The sequence below is a fragment of the Cupressus sempervirens genome, chromosome 2, assembly GCF_028749045.1.
Source record: "Cupressus sempervirens isolate cs-2001-9-10 chromosome 2, ASM2874904v1, whole genome shotgun sequence".
NCBI classification, from domain to species: Eukaryota; Viridiplantae; Streptophyta; class Pinopsida; order Cupressales; family Cupressaceae; genus Cupressus; species Cupressus sempervirens.
Window position 1 is genome coordinate 374,415,152 of NC_143119.1, and position 21,212 is coordinate 374,436,363.

Sequence of the window (21,212 nt, forward strand, 5' to 3'; positions counted from 1 at the left end):
GGTATCATCCCCACCCCAGTTTTACCTTGTACTTGGAGGGTTTCTAGGTTACCATATCTTGTGTCAAAGTGTTATGGTGTTGATTTCCTTATTACTTTACATTCATGCATGGTAGTAGATTAGATAACCTAAAGCAATAATCCAAGTGAGAAAAGTTTTACTAGTTCCTGATTCACTCCCCTCCCTCTAAAATTTGAGGTGTTTGGATAAATGCAACATAATTTCTAACTGTCTAATCATTGTTGTGATGAGTTTTTTTTTTTTTTCAGGTTGGAAATTCTTCATATCATTTCTATTATTTTTCACATTTGAGGTTTGGCTCTAATAGCATGTTGAGTAACATGGATCATTTTCTGCAAATGTACTAACATAACCATTGTAATTGACGTCTTCCAGATGCATATTTGAAGACTCGTGAATATGAGAGGAGATGCACCCCCTCGCTCTATCTATCTATCTATCTATCTATCTATCTATATATATATAAGAATATTTATCTAATTATGATTTACCATCAACAATGTATCTCATGATCGAATCAGTCTGACTGCAACTACAAACTCAAAATTAAAAACCTTTTAACTTATGAATTTTACCTTTTAACTGATTGTTTAGGAAAATGTAAGAATATATTAGGAAAAAATACTTTTTTTTTATCATAATTTGTTTTATTAAAGAAATATTTTGACAAATATTCTTAATCAATGAGATCTTAAACTTAGAACCTCGCAATCAAATCTCTCTATCTGAATTTGTACATGTCTTTCTCGACATAAATTTGTATATACATGTTTGCAGCATTCATGTAAGTATACCATCTTCAAAAGATGAGTAGTTAAAAAATATATGTCAAAAAAAGATAGCTTAAACATCACACAATGAACTTTTTATTTTATGACTTGTGATGTTTAAAAATGGTCGTCAAATGGGCGAGACAGGGTACCCAATACCATGGCGAGTAGTGGGAAACACAACGAAGAGCAAGCTGCAAATGACAGCAATACCAACTGGAACAACATCCAACAACTCGGCTGTTTCCTCTGGAGGCGAAGGATACAAACAACTCACCACCTTATCATCCAAAAGTGCAAAAGCAAAGAACACCAAAGCAGAGAGCACCGCATGGATGAAATCAAGGAAACGAAGCCGATATTTACCGTCTTCTTCCTCCGCTAAATCATCACGGTTGCTCACATACTCAAACGTCCATAGCCCCTTGGGAGTGGCAACGCCATAGTGTATCTTTCCATCAGAGCCCCTAAAGCTGTCGGTGAAACAGGCAAGGAAGCAAGAGATGCCACAGAGAAAAACCAGACATTCCGTCATGAAACGGCTGATCATATCACATTGGCCATCATTGGAGAAAATGGGGACGAGAACTTGAAAGGCCAGTAGAGTTCCTGTTGGAAGGAGGTTTGCAAGATGTCCAGTGCTTGCAAATGTCTGCCTCAGAAGCTTCTCAATCATGCTCTTCCTCCCCTCTTCCGGAATCCCCTGTTCCAGAAGACCCATTTTCTCTGCCCCCAATTCATGGCTTTCCATTATCTTCTCTCGATGATTTGATCTCCTTGGATAAAATTTATCTAAATCGATCCTTAACACCCTCTAAGAATGAAATGAGATCGAAATGTGATTGCAAAACCACCAAAGATTAGACCTTTGATAAGATCCAGGAAAACCCCACTTCACTTCTCTGCGTCCAATTGGGTTTCCATATCTTCTCTTGATGAATTGATCTCTGCAACTCGATCCTTACATAAAATTAGCCTGAAACAACCATTCACACCGTCTGGATTGTAGAAACACGATAAAATGGATTGAAATGGGCTCCAACTATGATTCAAGAAACACCATAAAATTTAGATCTTTGATTCTCCAAATGTGATTGCAGAAACACCATAAAAAATACGGTCTTTGATCCTCCAACTGTTATCGGAAAAATACAAAAAATTGGATCTTTGATAAGACCCAACTAAACTAGCTTCGCTTATCTGAGACCATCATGCCCAAGTAATTGATTGCACACGGCAGAAATTTCGTAATGGAGACGGATCAGAGAATCCCCCAACAGAAAACCAGGCATTCCATTAGTTTATGACTGCCAAGATTATCTGTTATGATTCAGATTACAAATGTCTTTAATGCTGCAAAGATGGTAACGAAAATTTGTGCTTTACAGCTCATAAACTTTGAGACATGGAGTGACAGAATGCGTTTGTTTTGCGTGGAAGAAAGAGATGGAAACTTAGAAAACAGAGTGTTAGTTTCGTGTTCTCGATGTCGTCTAAAACTTGACTTTTTGTGTTATTCATGTATTCACGTCATTCTTCAACCTTCTTATATCAATATTTAACCATTGTAGTTGCAATTGCCAAGCATGCAATTTTAATGACTTTTCGTTAGCTTTCGTGTGTCGTCAAGGAAGCAAATTACTTCATACGTGCTTTTACGTATGTCAACAAATATTCCCACCGGACAGTCCAGGGAATAGTGTCACCAATTTAAGTGGAAATAAAATCTTTTGATTTTTGTTTTGTAAGGTGGGTTATCAAATCATACATGTTTTCAGTCTTGTCATTTCAGTTGTATTGTTCAAATGTACAGATACAAGTGAAAATGAAGAACACTCGTATACCTAACTTAAAATAAATGTATGTAAAGGGATATTTAATCTAGTTCAAATTATAAGTATGTAGGCAGCATGTTCAAAATAAAAGAAGAATGAAACGTAAACTTAGTTTAATTTATAATTGTTCATAAAGATAAAGACAATAATTCTTTATAATATAACTAGTATATATATATATATATATATATATATATATAAGTCGAGAAGGATATCTTTGCCCAAAATATGCGATGAAATCTGTTGTAGAGCTGAATAATACTCTCCAGTCATCTTTTTCAGAGGCATTGGGTATGAATAAACTTAATCTACTAGTCCATCCACTCTCCTCTATTCTCATTAAATATTAATAAAAATTCTTAAAGCACGGGGGTTATTGTTTGCAGAAGGTGACTCTTTAATCTTTGCTATTACATTTTGATTGCATGCATTATTATCAATTACATTTGCAATGAACAGATGTAAAAATAATTATAAAATATATGACACTTAGATGAACGTCTATTTTTTTTAAAAGTAGCAAAAGTTTACATTGATGAATGCTTCCACTGTAGAAAGCCTCTCGGCTTCATAATCATGTAATTTATTTGTATTTTCGTAAGTGAATTTTTTTTAAATTGATTATTAAGTAAACTTGACAAGATTATTTGATAAGTGAAAAGACGGGGAGAAAGATAGGAAGTGCTTTTATAAATGGTTATTGCAATAAATTAATTGGTATGTTTTTGACATTATTGATTATCTAAGGCTTCAAACTTATTTTCTTCTATTTCCTTCATGAAACCTATTTTTGCTGTCCATTTTTTCATATTTTTTGTAAGCAAATGGTGGCGTAATTCTTAGTTCTGGTAAGTATTTTACATAAGAAACTACAACAAACATGAGTCCTATGCATCCAATTGGTTATAAATCAAGGGTTGCCTTTTGATGAATCAAACCCCTTGATTTATATAACAAGCATTTTTTTCAAACAGAGAACAAGTCTTTTGATAAGCATTTATTGTGAACTAAAATTTATGACAAGTTCTAATAGAAAACAAATAGATGGTTCTGTGTTGTTATTCCAACAAGTGTCAATGTGTTGTATATGCCTATTATTGCTATCAAAATGTTTAGTAAAATACTACAAGAAGAAAGCTTTCACAAAAAGTCTCTTGATTGAAAAAACATGATAAAGGTATTAGTAAGGGCTTCATATTTCTCAGGTGATATATGAGCAAGAAATCACAACATCAATTACCCACAAAATCCTTCTATCATAGAAGGATTCGAACATAGTGAGAGGATAATACCAATCTGCCATAAGAGAAAATACCTAGATAGAGAAAAGAAGCAAACTTTGTAAATGTTGATGGCTTCTCATTTTAGTCTAAAACAAAATTTCATGCGATATATATAGGGATTCTCCAACAAAAAGAGATGATGGACTCTATAAATAGAAAATCGAGTAGAAAAACTAGGATCCATAAATAATCCAACATAGAAGAATGAAGGGCTTGATATTCATAGCTGTAAGAATATCCCTAAGGCAATAATGCTACACCAAGATCTAGAAGCACAAGAGAGACAAGAGTTTATCAAATGATAATCTCAATAATGATCAAATAATAATGGATTCCAAATAAATACATCATAGAAGTGCCTTGTATATAAAGGCAATTGATATGTCTAGGAGTCATACAAGAGATAAGCATAACAACTAAGAGTGGATTATCCTCCATTGTGCATGAATGTACGTGCAACAATGAGAGGATGAGAATACAAAGGTGTATCCCATAGAGAGATGTAGTAGACAACATGTGCTCAATTTGAGTACAAACTATTGTATCCTTATATGATTATTGGTTAAAAATTATTGCATTTGGTAAATCATAAATTATTTCTAACTAATATGAAATTAAACTCTAATCTAAGTGAGGAAATCTACAAACCATGTAACACTAAGTAATCCACCATGAAGACCAACTACATGAATCAACAATCACTTTGATAATATTATGAAAACAATTTCAATAAGTCTCTCCTTTAGCTAATCTATAATTTAATCATATCAATTTTTGATTAATGGTAAAATAGGTTAAGAAGGGACCTAGAAGGTCCTTTACAAAATGGTCACATAAGATATTCCATTAAAGCCCACAAAATGAAATCAATGTTAAAGGTATCAAATCATTGCAAATGTAATAGAATTGGCTTTTTTTTTAGGTATGTGTGTTCCAAGTACAAATTTGAATATGTATGAGTAGAGGAGACATGCCTCTATTGTATTTTACAAGTTAATAAGCAATGGAATATATATATATATATATATATATATATATATATATATATATATATATATATATATATATATATATATATATATATATATATATATATATATATATATATATGGGCTTGGTTATCCTCCCTGTAAACTATAAACTAAAATATTATTTTCTGATTGGGGAATGGTACAAAAGTGCATTAATATATATGTATCCTCCAAGTAGATTCATGTGATATAAGATGTGAATTCTATGTTGCAAAAAGAATAGAATTCACAATATAGAGTTTTCCAGCATTAACAATAGAGGGAAGAGTATGAGTCTGTAAAAGCTCTCAGATGAGGAACAAGGATTGAGCAAAATGGCTTGAATATTTTTAAGATAAGAGTTGTGTCTTTTGAAGACTTTGAAGAGCTTTTATCATTAGCAACCAAATGGTCTCAATCTTGCGTGGTAATTGTTGGAGATTGAAAGGCCACTTTTGTTCTATGACAGTTAAAATTCTAAACATTACATCTTGTTCAAAAAAGTGCAATTGATGGGATATTATAATCTACTTGCAAGCTTGGTTTTGATAATTTTCTTTTCGAAGTTGGATGCTGCAAGCATTCAATTAAAGAAATCTTTTAGAATGGAAACCATCAAAAGATTGTTTGAAAGGTTGTATGAATATAATCCATCTCTTCCTAATGGATGGATTCACGACAGAGTCTATATTTGTGCAGAATTTGTGAGTCTCCATTAGACATATTTGAGATTGTTAGAATATATAGTCCACTGATATAACTAAGAGGTTTTTAGGGGAGGGGGGTTGTGAATCAATTATCTAGAAATTATCACAATTATCAACCTTAAACAAATTGAACCATATGAGTAATATAAACTAAAGCCACAACAAGATACTCATACACAATAACACTAGATATGTTAACTAGGGAAACCCTTGATCAGAGGGAAAATCCTGATGAGGATGGTACCCACAAGATGATGTACTAATATAAATGTTCCTTGTTAGAGGATGGATCTTGTTAGGAGTCTATGAATACATTCAGTACATATATGAGTCCCTTTTAGGAGATTCCAACCTTGTTAGGAGTTGTAGAAGATAGTTGGACCCATTGCCCAAATAGCTTCAAGGGAAAGACCAATGAACTCACTGTCCAAATGATCTTTGTATTATTACTTGCAGAATAATAGAGTTGTATTATATTGTTTCTTCCTCTTTCTCTATTCTATAAACCAGACTTATGCTCCTTCTAATCTTGTATCTAGATCATAAATCTCACATCCAATAATCCCTTGGATTTATTACACTAATTTGGTAAGAACTCAGCTTCTTTTCACACTTCTCACTTCTTACATCGATCACAACACATGTCCACACATTACAAACAAGGAAAACATCTTTCCTTTATACCATATCTTCATAATAATTCCTTCAGTCAGCCTTGAGGATTTTCCAATTAATTATAATAAGATAATTAATTAATTACAATTACAATAGCATTGCGGGCTCACTGTGTATATAAAACTTTACACGTGTGATACTAGGGCTTGTGTACTCGCTGACATCACCATCTGATTGTCCTTTATCACTGCCTAACTATGCATCTTCTTACTACATCTCAGATGTAATCTAGCAAATAGACATTAGGAACTACTTTCCTAATACTCTGTCTCTGTACTACTCTCTATATATCAGGTACAACTTTTGTATGTCTTTGACTTAGACTTTGTACACTTCACCACGTGATTAGGACACTATGCCAAACATGTCTATAACTATGCATCACTAGACAATCAAACCATTGCCAGTACCATCAAGATCTTTGTCTATTACTCAACTAGTCTTTACAAAAACTATGCTATGTTGACATCAAGGACAAACATAGTCATGAAAGAAACATGTCAATACTCTCTAATGCTTAGGATACTCCCCGAATGTAGTATCATCAACATTCATGCTAATAGAGATAAGTTCTATTTAATAAGGAATTCATAGAAGTTTAAGATTTGATTTATAGATGACTTGTTTCTAACACATTATATATCTAAATATTTTTAAAATAATTGGTGTTTAAGGTAGATTCATTAGATTATCGGTTTATATAATGTAAGCCTTTAAGCAATGGTTTTTTTTCTCAATTATTTTAGAAGTGATATAAATTCATATTGAGCTTATTTAATATGTCTAATTGGTATTTTCTAGTGTCTAGCAATTAATAATGTTGCATTTTTGTGGTTATGTGTCACGACTCAACTTTAGACTTGCTATCTATCCAGATATATATTATGTGATTTGACTATGTTGACTTAGATTATAATTTGACTTCAATCAAAATGTCATGCTTTTTCAATTAGACTTAATTAGTCGATGTTATTAGATGGATAGATTAAATTTTCATGTTATATCTTAGTTAGATTATATTATAATGATAGTTGTTTTCATGAGTTAGAGGAATGGTGAACGCTTAATATTATGATGATTAATGATTAAAATATAGTGATATTGATGATATTATGGACTTTTATTTAATTGATATATTTTATTTTTATCTATTGATGTAAATATTTTGGATCATGGTACTAGGAATACTAACTTAATGATATGTTTCAAGTTCGTGAGTTGTACAGGAATGAAGGTGAGAGTGTGGTTGAGATAGAGGAGGTTAGCTCCTTGATAGGATTGGTTTGGATCTATCTAGTGAACACACACACTTAGAATTTATGCTCATGCCAAGTTATCTACATATGATAATGTTTCTATTTTACATCTTAAAGAAACTTTTTATATAAATGTTATGTAAGTGGATTTAGATTTGAATCTCATCCTATTTTCATTTTAAATGTCAATGTCTATTTAAAGTAGACTTCAATAGAATAATCAAAAAGAAAAATGTATTTAATAAATGAAAGTTATGGGGACAAAATTGCACATTAATTCAAGGAACTAATATCTAACTGTTGTTTTAAGAACTCGGAGTTTTTCACTATATTATGGGAAAACTAACCTGTCTAATCATGAATGAGAAGATAGGTGATTTATGAGTATTAATAAGATGAATGAGTAACTACTTCTTTTTAATACAAATGGCACTTGGAGGGAGTGGAAATTTAAAAATAAAAATAAGAAGAAGTGGAGACATGAAGGAAAATCGAGGCAAGTAACATAAGCACTCTTGGGAGTTTTAATGAGAGGCAGGGGAACAATTTTCTAGAAAAAAAATACTTTATTGTTAGATTAATTAGATATTTACTAACAAACTATGGTCTACTTAAGTTAAACTTTAGGCATATAATAATAAATTCTTTTATTAATTATTATTATGCAACCTAGATTAGACCTTTTTAAGGTTTCAATCTCCTTTATAAGGACAATCTCTCATTTTAAACATTCATTGAGATTAGTTCATTGTTGATAATAACAATCTCCTTTTTGCTCATCAAGAATGTCCCATCTATGGATTTGGAAATTCTTGCCTCCATATCTTTGGCTTCTCTATTTCTGTGACAAGCATTTTCATGTAGGTGATTCTTGGGACTTGTGGGGTTGATCTTTCATCAACTTCAACATGTTATCAGATCTAGATCTTCATGCCCTTGTTCTGTTCCTGAGAGATTTGGCATCAATTTTTAGATCTAAGCTTTCATCTTTTTTTATTAGATCTGGGGGGGTCATTGATTTTTGAGGCACTTTGAGAAAAAAATGGACATCATCATCAAGCTCAGAGCACTTGAAAACCCCTATTTCTATATAAAATACATCCAATTTGATTGTTGTCAAAATCTAAGACAAAATTTTTTTGCACCCTAGCCGTTTTGACCTGGGCACACAAACTAAGGCTGCAATTTTATTTTTTCAAAATATTGTTTTTTGATCAAAATCTTGTTTGTTTATTTATTTTTTAAATGGGCTTGTTATTAGAGGCATTCTATGTTTCCCTGCTTTACTTTCTCTAACTGTTGTGCTTTGGTTTTGGTGGAGTTTCTTTGGGTGATGTCTTTTTGGGACTGCTCACACCTTCCTCTGACCTATTATTTATTTTTTCTGGCACAATTTTTTGGAAGCATGGTATTTTTTTAGAGGATTGGTGTTAGACCCTACCAGTGGTGGGTGGGATGTTTGGTAGACCTTGGACATTGTGCCCTAGCTCTACCTTGCACTATTCTCCGTCATGAGAAATGGTTGCAGAGCAAGAGAAGAAGCTCATGCTTGCAATCAATGGGTGAAACAAATTTGAGCCTCCCCTTCCAAAGGGCTACTTTGGGAATGGCATTGTGATCATGGTGGCTCTTTGTAAGGTGGGAGAATTGGAGGACAAACTAATTTTTCTGTGGTGATTTTTTGCATTGGGGGCATTGAGGGCCTGCAAACTTGTTTTGAGGCACTATTTTTTAATAGGTTTTCTCTTTGGCATTGGCACTAAATTCCAAGTTTTTTGCTCTTGGCACTTTTTTTTCCCTTCTTTTGGCGCTATCTTTTTCGCAACCAAGAATCCAAGTTTATTGGAGGTGCAAACCGTGACCTCAACTTTGGCAATGTTTTTGTTATTTGGCCTTGCCAACTCTAGTTCCTTGGCACTGATTGGGCTCTAGTCTCTATTCTCATGCACACTTTGTAGTGGGTGTTGTGATTTCTTTTGGGATGCATGTCTTTGCCCAAGATTGGTGTAGGCCTCTACGGTATGCTTTCCCACACACTCTGCTCAATTTCACTCTTGTTTGGCCATGATTGGCGTGATTATCGGTGACAAATGTAGTTTCATTTTTAGAAGGGTGATTTCCTTCATGTGTCCCACATTCATGCACATGTAAGAAGGGGTTGTGAACCTTCAGACTCTCTACTGATAGCTCTGTTAGTGGTTCCTCCTTTCTACTCCTCGAAATGTTTTCCTTGGCCTCGTCTTGTTCCTTGACATGCCACATGATTCCCATGCAGGACCCTTTATGCAACTTGAGACTTGTACAACAAAAGTGTTCCCCTCAATGCAGTTTTCTTCCTTTGATCTATGGTTTCTAGTTTTGAAGGATGCCTCAAATTTCTAGTATAAAAGACATGAAAGGATCATTGGCTGCTCACTTTGTACCATCAGTGGTTTTGTTTGTGGACACATGGTAGCCCCATGGGCCACCTACTTGCATTTTTTTGGACAAAGGAGCTCTTCTTTTTCTTTGGCAAAGTTCTTTACATGGCACTTTTTTGTTTATGCTCCTCTTCAGTGACTCCTCCACTTACCCCATCTCCTTAGGTGCTAAAAACATGGGTTTGGAAGGAAATAAGGTGTCTAATTTGATATTGCAAACCTACTTGAGTGCCCCAATTTTCAATGGGCTCGTGACCTTATTGATTGGCCTCGCTATCCTTTTTGTGAGTTTCCTTATTCTTTCCTTTAGCATTTTTTTCCTTATATCAGAGGATTTGATTGTGCTTTGCACTTTTTTCATACCATAAACCTCTATTGAGACATGAATGGTAGTTTTGGACTAGTCAAACCTATCCTCTTTATGTAAATGTATGTTTTGATGGAGTGTGATACCTCATTGCAACCCATGCTTTGGTGAGTTCCATTTGGCAAAATATATAGCAGTTATTTAGGCTTTGGACTGCATTTTTTTTAAAACTAATGGTTTCAACCTTTTGTGAAGGTGCAAAGAATTGTTTGGCACATGTATTTTGTACCAACCAATCAGCTTTTGACACATGGTATAATTTCTTTTGGCCACCAGATTTTTACTCCAGCACCGACTCTTTTACTAATGACATTGTTTTTCACATTTTCTTGTTTTGGCAGCTGCATTTTATGGCAATGGTCTTTTTCTAGCATTTTTTTGTCTCAACAATCATTTTCCTATTGAATTTGAGCTTTTCATTTGTTGAAATTAGCACCACATCAACATTGCATCAGCATTCTTGTCAGCTCCTTGGGCTGTATTTTTACCTACCTTCACACTTTTGCTCATATCTTGGGCATACGAACTCCATTTTCTAAAAATGAGATATCACCAGAAAGCTAGTTCTAAACTTGTCACAGTGGTGTATAGTCTATTTTTAGTTTCAATGCTACCTTGATGGCTTTTTCTACTATCAAAGTCAGGGGTACATTTTTGTACTCTGGGAGATGTATCTTAGAATCTGATCTCTGATTTGAGATATCTTGGTTGTTTTAGGTCTGGGGATTGATTTCATTTCTTTAGATGATTTTTCATGACTTGTACTATCTATTGTATTAGTCTTATGTCTCTTCTAGCCTATTTAGACATAAGTTGTATGCATTTTTGCAAAAACACTAAGATAAAATGCCATATTACATTTGTATTTTCATTGTAGTTGTTTTGCCTTATTTTGCCTTCTGATTTGAGTAGTGTCATCTGAGGACACTCATGCAAATTATTGTATTTTTGGGATTCACCATATCTTATGCTTTATTGTACATGCACTATTCTAATAAAGTGTCATGAGTGGGTTGATGTTTTTCCTTTGTTTTCCATCTTCCTTTGTGTAGTGAGTGTCCCTTCCATGACATTAGCCTTATTAACATGTTTGAGATTGATCACCTTAGTACATACATATGTATTATTTTGTGCATCTTGATCATGGTTCCTTGACATGCAATTCTTTTGGCCCACTTTTCTAGTTTCATGTCACTTCACCCTTATATGCATCAAGGGGGTTTCTTTTGTTGTTTCTCATGCTTCTTTGGTTCAATTGATCAGCTCTTCAGGCTTTGGTGTTTCATCCCATCTATATCTCCGAGTTCAATTGTTTGTCTTTGTGTGCCTCTTGATTCGATGCAAATTACAGTCTTCTCTACCTGGCTAGGTTCTATTTCAGCTAAGGTTTTTCATATTAACAGTTACTTTTGACAGAGCTTTGTAGCTTCTACATGCTTTACTGATGGTCTTCATGATCATCTATTGTTCCTATCTTCTGGGACATTCCCTAGTTTGGAAGCTTCTTTAGTTCTTCACTAGTCTTCTCAATAGTATTTCCATCTCTTTTTGGAGTAGGATTTTTCCCATGTGATTTTGTCTATTTCTCCTCTTTTTAGAGATTTGGTTGTGCTTGGGTACCTCATCAAGCCTTGTTTTCGGATGTTGGATACAATTGTTCAATTCTATGTTGTCTTTGATGTTACACAAATGTCATATCAGTTATTAGATAGTCTACCAAACTCAGTTGGTCAGCAAGGCAAAAGATAGAGTCTACCAAGCTTAGAAGGTTAGCAAAGAAGGTTTACAATGTCTACCAAGAATTCTCATGCTTTACCATGTGTAGACAGTTGTTACCAAGCTTTCAAGGTTAGCAAAGAAAATTTAGTTGTTACTGAGCTCACTTGGTCATCAAAGGAAAATAGTGCAGAAAATAGTTCTTACCGAGCTCTCATGGTCAACGAAAGAAATTCAATTCTTACTGAGTTCACTCAATAGCCAAAGGATTTTGTGAATTTTTTAGTGTTAACCAAGTTGAGATGGTTAACTCAGGAAATTGTTTCTGGAAGCAGTGCTTACCGAGAAGGGTCAGCCAATGAAGGATTTCATTGTTTTGAGAAATAAAGTTTATTTGTTTAATGTAATATTTTTAGCTAACTGATGTATGGTTTATTGGTAAATGTAACTTGTGAATGAGCCAACTTGATAATCTGAATGGTATATATAAGAGGTCAAGTTGCAAATTCTATGTGTAGTATGGATTTGATGTGATATGAATGTGAAAGAGGATTGATTATTGTGAAAGAAAATTTTGAAGGATGATCAAAGATCATTGAGGAGCAGCAAAGCTATATTTGATCAAGGAGGATCTAATGGTGCAGAATAGAGATCTGTAATCAACAAATTCAGTTGCATCATATTTAGGTCAATTCATTGTTACTTTCTAACCATTGTAGCAGTGATTTCAAAATCTCTTAACAAAGTTGGTTTAACAGTCATTTTGTAAATCCTCTAACAAGGTGACAGTTCAATTGAATTGTTCTAAAGACCTCTAGTAAGGCCACTCTTAATAGGGTGATTAAATCCTCTAATAGGGTCACACCTAATAGTTTGTATTGTAACCTTTAATAGGGTTGGCTCCTAATAGGGCTCACTTCATAAGAGTGAAAATTGGTAGCTAGTTACTTGGTGGTTTTTCCTATATTGGGTTTCCACATTAAATCTGGTGTATCTTGTGTTCATGTTATTTACTTTTGCATGCATGCAAATAATTATGAATGCTTAAATATCAGTAACAAGTTAATCTATCATGTTACAACATTTTTATGAAGTATTTACCAAGTGACAATAGTAACTAAGACATCTAAGGGATCAGGATTTGTTTTTGTAGTAACTAATTCACCCCCACCACCCCCCACCCGCCCCCCCCCCCCCCCCCCGCTCGACCCCCCTCTTAGTTACTTCATCTATAATTTCAACAATTGGTATCAGAGCTTTTGGTGCTTGTAGGAAAAGATTTCAAGGATCTAAGCTAAAGATCAAGATGTCTTACAAGAAGAAAATTCTCAGACTTAACAAGGACAACTTCTCAGCATGGCAGGGATTGATAAGACTTCATCTAGCTTCTATTGGTGATTCAGGGCTAAAGTACCTTGATGAAAAATATGCAGAACCTACTAGTACATTATCTCTCAATGATATTGTTGAAAAGAAGACTCACAATAACATGATGATAGATATTGCATCTGCTCTAAGTTATGAGGAATTTGATGACATCAAGGATTATAAAATTGCCTTTGAAATGTGAAACAAGTTGAAAGAGATCTATGGAGGTGATGATAATGTGAGAAGAGCCAAGACAAAAAGTTTGAGAGGACAATTTGATCATATGAGGATGAGAGAGGATGAAAACATAGTAAAATATGTTGAAAGAGTTAAAGCAAGTGTTAGTGCAATCAAAGCATCTAGAGGAGATATCAAAGAGGAAATAGTTATAAGTAAAGCTCTCAGAACACTACTTCCCATTTATGCAATCAAAGTTTTTGCAATTCAAGAAAGAAGATGTGAAGCAAATCATAAGATAAATTTAGAGGCCATAGTTGGAAGATTGACTACATTCGAGCTAGACAACTATGATAATTATGTTCTAGCTACCAAGAACATCAAATCAACATTTGAAGCCAAGCTTTCACTCAAGGAGAAAGGCAAGAAGATAAAGGATCCTCATTCAGATAGTGATGAAGAATTAGAATAGAGTTTAGATAGTGATCTTGAGGTGGTTGAAGCTCAGCTAGCAAGGAAATATTCAAGAGGCAAAGGGAAATACAAAGGTAAGGTTCCTCTAATCTATTTTTCTTGTGAAGAAATTGGACATATTGCTACTAAGTGCCCAAATAAGCAGAACAAGGATGAGAAGAAAGGTCACAAGTGCAATGGCAAGAAAGACTTTAAATCATTCAAGGATAAAGGTAAGAAAACATGTTTCATGGCTAAAGATTCTAATGATTCTAATGATGAAGAAGAAGACGAAATTGTTTACATTGTTGTAAAGGATGAGTCTAATAATGATGAGAAAATGGCACTTATTTCTCATATGAGAAAAAATGATACATGGATTATAGATAGTGGTTGTTCTCATCACATGACTGGTGATAAAACTAAGTTTGAACATTTTGAAGACTATGATGTTGGCAGTGTGAGATTTGGTAATAATGAACCTTGTTGCATAAAAGGAAAAGGAAGAATCTCACTAACCAAAGAACTTGTATGTGATAATGCATATTGGGTAGAAGGACTAAAACACAATTTTTTGAGTGTGGCACAACTACTCAATAATGGATTCAAAGTGGAATTTGTGCATGGAAAAGAAAGATTGCTAGATGGCAAAGGAAAGCTGATTGGATCAGGCACTCAAAAAAAAGATAACTTGTTTTATCTAGAACTTGGTGAATGTTCATGTTTTATTGCTCAAGTTGAAGAAAGTTGGTTATGGCATAGGAGGTTGTGTCATGTGAACTTTGATAACTTGGTAAAAATGATTAAATTCAAGAAAGTAAGGCATTCCTAACATAAAGAAATTTGAGGTTGGTCTATGCAAGAATTGTCAAATTGGCAAGATGGGAAAGACTAGCTTTAAAAGCAAGAACTATTAGTCTGAAAAAATTTTAGAAATTGTGCATACTGATTTGTGTGGACCTATTGGAATTGAAAGTTATACTGATGAAAAGTTCTTCATTCTTTTTGTTGATGATTACTCAAGAATGATGATTGTCATGTACCGAAGAGAGAAATCAGAAGCATTTGAGAAGTTCAAATGGCATTTGGCTAGAGTAGAAAAGGAAACAGGCAAAAGACTAAAATGTTTGAGGTTAGATAGAGGTGGTGAATTCATTTCACATGAGTTCAATAACTTTTTCATTGAAAGGGGAATCAAAAGACAGTTTTCAACACCTGGAACTCCTAAACAAAATGGAATAGCTGAAAGAAGGAATAGATCTATCATGGACTATGCAAGAACCTTAATGATTGAAAAGAGCATTGCTATCAAATACTGGAAGGAAGCTATCAACACTACAGTTCATACCTTGAACCAAGTATAGTTGAAGAAGGACTCATTCAAAATCTCCTATGAGTTATGGTATGGCTACAAAGCCAATGTAAGTTACCTAAAAGTATTTGAAAGAAAATGTTACATTTTGAAAGAATCTAGAAATGGTAAATTTGATGTGAAGGGTGATGAAGGAATATTTTTGGGATATTCTTGCAAAAGTAAAGCATATAGATGTTTGAATTTGTCTACTCATAAAGTCATAGAAAGTGCACATGTAAAAGTTGATGAGTTTGCAGAAAGAACTGAAGAAGAAAGCAAAAGGGAACCTAAAGACCACAGGAGATTTGTTTTCATTGAACTTGATAAAGTGCCAAGTACACCTGTCAATCAAAAATCTTCTACTCTAGAGTCTTTTGTAATTGAGTTGTAGAAAGTTCAAACTGAGTCAATACCTACCGAGTTGCAAGGACTCAAGTTGCAAATAGAAGCTACCAAATCAATAGCTACTGAGCTTGAGCAACCAGAACCAGAAGTTGAAACACAAAAGGATAAAAATACAAGTCATTCAAAAGGCAAGGAGCCTATGCTAACCAAGTATGTTAGGAAGCATCATGCACTAGATCAGATCATTGGAGATAAATCTGAAGGAACAATGACAAGAAGTAAGTTGAAAGGCACTTGTTTACTTGCTAATTTTGAACCTAGAAATGTCAAAGATGCATTAGAAAATGAAATTTATATTGAAGCTATGAATGAAGAGATAGAGTAGATAGAGAAAAATAAAACATGGAGTCTTGTACCTAGGCCTAAAGACAAAAATGTGATTGGAACTAAGTGGGTATTCAGAAATAAGTTAAATGAAGATAGTAAGGTGTCAAGGAATAAAGCTAGACTTGTATGCAAAGGATACTCTCAAGAAGAAGGTGTAGACTATGGAGAGACTTCCTATTGCAAGATTGGAAGATGTTAGAACCTTACTTGCATATGTTGCATACAAGGGATTCAAAGTTTATCAGATGGATGTCAAGTCAACATTTCTCAATGGCATACTAGATGAAGAGGTTTACATTGAACAGCTTGAAGGTTTTTTTGATCCAGACAAGAAGGACATGGTCTGCAAATTACATAAAGCATTGTATGGTCTGAAACAAGCCCCTAGAGCATGGTATGAAAGACTGCATAACTATCTTATTCAGATTGGTTTTCAAAGAACTAATGATAACATTAGCTTATACATCAAGGAAGGACCAGATAATAAGATTGTTTTGGCAGAAATATTTGTAGATGATACTTTGTTCATAGGAAATGATGATCTTTTCAAAGACTTTTTAGAAAAAATGAACAAAAAATTTGAAATGTCAATGTTTGGTGAGATCAAATTCTTTGTTGGTCTTCAAATTCAACAGAATAAGAATTGTATCTACATCACTCAATCTAAATACATCAAGGAGATACTAAAAAAGTTTGGTATGGAAGACTGCAAACTGGTTGGAACTCCTATGTTTACTAGATTGAAACTTACCAAGGATGATGAATCAGAGGAAGTGAATCAGACATTGTATAGATCTATGATTGAAAAGTTGCAGTATGTAGTGCATACAAGGCTAGACATTGCTCTTGTAGTAGGAATTGTAGCAAGATTCCCAGCAAAACCAAAAGAAAATCACATGATGGAAATCAAAAGGATTGTGAGATATTTGAAAGGCATTGAAAATTATGGATTATGGTATAAATTTGGAGAAAATATGGATTTAAAAGTGTTCACTGATGCAGATTGGGCAGGGAATGTTGATGACAGAAAGAGTACAAGTGGAGGAGCTTTCTTTCTCGAAAAGAGGTTGATTTCTTGGACAAGTAAAAAGAAAAATTGTACATCCTAGTCCACAACAGAGGCTGAATATGTTGCAGCAGTAGTAAACTATTCAAACATTGTTTGGTTTAAACAGTTATTGGAAGGTATGAAAGAAGAAATCAAAGAACCTATTGTTATGTTTTGTGAAAATACAAGCACAATTAACATATCCAAGAATCTAGTGATGCATTAAAAAAACAAGCATATTGCTATAAAGTATCACTTTGTTAGAGAATTGGTGCAGGATAAGGAGATCAGACTAGAATATGTCCATACAAAGGAACAAATTGCTAACATATTTACAAAGCCTTTACCTAAGGATGCATTCTTGTATCTAAGAGGTAAGTTAGGGGTCATTCCCCTATATAAAGCTCACTAAAATACTATTTTAGTGATGGATCAACAGGAACGGAATTGAAGATCTATCAGTTGATGCAGCAAAGTAATGAAGACATTGCATATGAATTAGTACTTAAGGTACAGTGAAATTTATTTTGAATTTGTGTTATATTTGGCATGTGTTGTCAAAGAGGGAGAGTTTACTATCATATCTTTCTAAAATTTTCAAGAAAAAGAGAGTTTATGTAAGAGAGAGAGATTACTATGAAAGAGGGAGATTGCTATATTTGAGGAGTTTTGTGGAATAAAATATAAGATGAAGAAGCATTCTGTTAGAAAAGACTAGTTCTCAAATTTTATTTTTCTATGACATGTTGTGTTGCCATCAATGCCAAAGAGGGAGATTGTTGGATACAATTGTTCAATAGTGTGTTGTCTTTGATGTTACACAAATGTCATATCAGTTATGAGATAGAGTCTACAGAGCTTAGTTGGTCAGCAAGGCAAAAGATAGAGTCTACCGAGCTTAGAAGGTAAGAAAAGAAGGTTTATAGTGTCTACTGAGCATTCTCAAGCTTTACCTTGTACAGATAGTTGTTACCGAGCTTTCAAGGTTAGCAAAGAAAATTTAGTTGTTACTGAGCTCACTCGGTCATCAAAGGAAAATAGTGCAGAAAATAGTTCTGACCAAGCTCTCATGGCCAACAAAGGAAATTCAATTCTTATCAAGTTCACTTGGTAGTCAAAGGATTTTGTAGATTTTGCAGTGTTAACCGAGTTGAGATGGTTAACTCAGGAAATTGTTTCTGGAAGTAGTGCTTAGCGAGCAGAGTTGGCCAATGAAGGATTTCATTATTTTGTGAAATAAAGTTTATTTTTTAAATGTAATATTTGTAGCTGACTGATGTATGGTTTATTGGTAAATGTAATTTGTGAATGAACTGACTTGATAATCTGAATGGTATATATAAGAGGTCAAGTTGTGAATTCTAAGTGTAGTATGGATTTGATGTGATATGAATGTGAAGGAGGACTGATTATTGTGAAAGTAAATTTTGAAGGATGATCAGAGATCATTGAAGAGCAACAAAGCTATATTTGATCAAGGCGGATCTAATGGTTTAGAATAGAGATCTGTAATCAAAAAAATTAGTTGCATCATATTCAGGTCAATTCATTGTTACTTTCTAACCATTGTAGCAGTGATTTCAAAATCTCTTAACAAAGTTGGTTTAAGAGCCATTTTGTAAATCCTCTAACAAGGTGACAGTTCAATTGAATTATTCTAAAGACCTCTAGCAAGGCCACTCTTAACAGGGTGATTAAATCCTCTAATAGGGTCACACCTAACAGTGTGTATTATAACCTTTAACAAGGTTGGCTCCTAACAGGGCTTACTTCAGAAGAGTGAAAATTGGTAGCTAGTTACTTGGTGGTTTTTCCCATATTGGATTTCCATGTTAAATCTAGTGTCTCTTGTGTTCATGTTATTTACTTTTGCATGCATGCTAATAATTATGAATGCTTAAAGATTAGTAACAAGTTAATCTACTATGTTACAACATTTTTGTGAAGTATTTACCAAGTGACAACAGTAACTAAGACATCTAAGGGATCAAGATTTATTTTTGTAGTAACTGATTCACACCCCCCCCCCCCTCTCAGTTACTTCATCTATAATTCCAACAGTCGAGACCCAATTCTACTTTTAGTAGTAGTTTCTAGGTATTTAGCTACTCCATAATTTAATCTTAAGGGGGGTGTTGGAGTAATTAGATATTTACTATTTAACTCTAGTCTACTTAAGCTAAACTTTTGGCATGTAATAATTAATTCTTTTATTAATGATTATTATGAAACCTATGTTAGATATTTTTAGGGTTTTGATCTCTTGTATAAGGACTATCTCTCATTATAAACATTTAATGAGATTAGTTTGTTGTTGATAATAGCAATCTCTTTTCTTCTCATCAAGAATGTCTCATCTATGGATCTGACAATTCCTCCCTCTGTAGCTATTGCTTCTCTCTTTCTATGATAGGTGTTTGCATGCAAGTAATTCTTGGGAGATGTGGATTTGACCTTTCATTAACTTCAACATTTCTTCTCTAAGTAAAAATATAGGGAGTTAAGAGAAAAAGACTAAAAGAAGAGGGGAATTGAAAGGAGAAACAACCAATTCATAGGGAGAGATGGCACAAGCTAGTGTTCTTGCTTAGTGGAGGAAGTGTAAAGGAATTTTTTGACAACCTACAAGCATTCCAAGTTCCTCTGTTCACTTAGACTGTCAATTTTAGATGCCTTCCATAGGAAAGTCTTAAATGCTTTGCATGATTTAAACGATCTCTTTGAGTATATATAATTTGGCTCTAACAGCTCATCGCGTTATAAATATATAGGAGAGTTTTATGCAATGTCTTTTAGATTAAAATCTATGCTTTCAAGAATGCTTGAGTAAATGCCAAAGTCAATGCTCATCTATTGACATGGACTGATGATATGTAGAAAGAAGTAGGGTTGAATAGTCAGATGCCCATTTAAATCGATGAGATTCATTTTATTATTCAGGTAGTATGATGGAATGTGTTGATTAATGATTTAATGTAGCTAGCTAATATGTATTTCTTCATGCGTATATTCTCTATGGAGTCTGAGAATTCCTTACAATTTAGAAAAAGAGCTACCAATTTACAAAGGAATGAAGTCCAACTTCCACTTTCTAGTTAACATATCTAGGTTGAGCAACCAATGAACATCATGTTTGACCAAGAATTATATGTTACTAAATTTGTTCCCTAATCAAGCCATGGGCACTAAAATATTTAGTTGGAACGACGAATTTAAAAAAATCATAGTCTTTCCATGATGTGTCTCCATAGATTATTTAGACCAGAAATTAATGGAATAAATAATTGTCTATTTTTTCCCTTAGAATTTGACTTTTTAATTTCACAGAGTATTTATGAGATCCATAAGAATCTGTGATTTTTGGCTTACCACCAATTATTAGGATCATAACTATGCTTCATCTCAAGATGCAGCTAAAGCTAATTGCTAATGGATCTCACAAAATGCAAAAGTATAATTCCCTCCAACTACTATCTATTTCTTTGAGCAATTTTCTATTTTTGCATTATCATGGCTGTAGTTTTGGGTCAATAAAAAACCTAGGTCTATGATAAATCAAACAATGGATATTTTTTTTGTTTGGAGGAAGTAAATATTCCATATCAAAATTTCCATCTGATTGGGTGTGATTTCTTTCTACGTGGAATAATATATTTAATGCTGATTGAGTTAAGGGAAATAATTGTTGAGATAGGAAACTCCAATGATAATCATATATGTTATCGTTCTTACAATTATACCTATTGAACAAAAAAATTGATGATTGGAAGTCAGCCAGTAATTTTAAGAAAGTTCAGTAGAATAATGTTTACCTATGCTTGTTTGGTAAATGGAAAATTGATATATGGTAAAAATTTAGTAGCTAAATGGAAAGCTCTTAAAATGTAATAATTTCTTTCTGGTATGTCGAAGATTGTCACCTTTTTTTCACTTATTTAAGGAAAGGTGGATTTAAACATGGTAAATACTTTTTTGTGTTTGATATATATATTACCTTACACTCAATGGAATGGGTAATAA

The 21,212-nt window shown here is 33.6% G+C and overlaps 1 protein-coding gene across 1 annotated transcript; it reads right to left on the reverse strand.

The window, feature by feature from the left end:
• Nucleotides 1-860: 860 nt before the first annotated feature.
• Nucleotides 861-2,169, reverse strand: LOC149572697 (protein DMP3-like). The gene has a single exon (XM_089813779.1). The coding sequence runs from the start codon at nucleotides 1,540-1,542 to the stop codon at nucleotides 922-924; it is 621 nt and encodes a 206-aa protein (XP_089669905.1). The 5' UTR covers nucleotides 1,543-2,169; the 3' UTR covers nucleotides 861-921.
• Nucleotides 2,170-21,212: the final 19,043 nt, after the last annotated feature.

Coding starts and splice junctions, on each gene's coding strand:
- LOC149572697 (XM_089813779.1), bottom strand. CDS start 1,542: ATGGAAAGCCATGAATTGGGGGCAGAGAAAATGGGTCTTCTGGAACAG.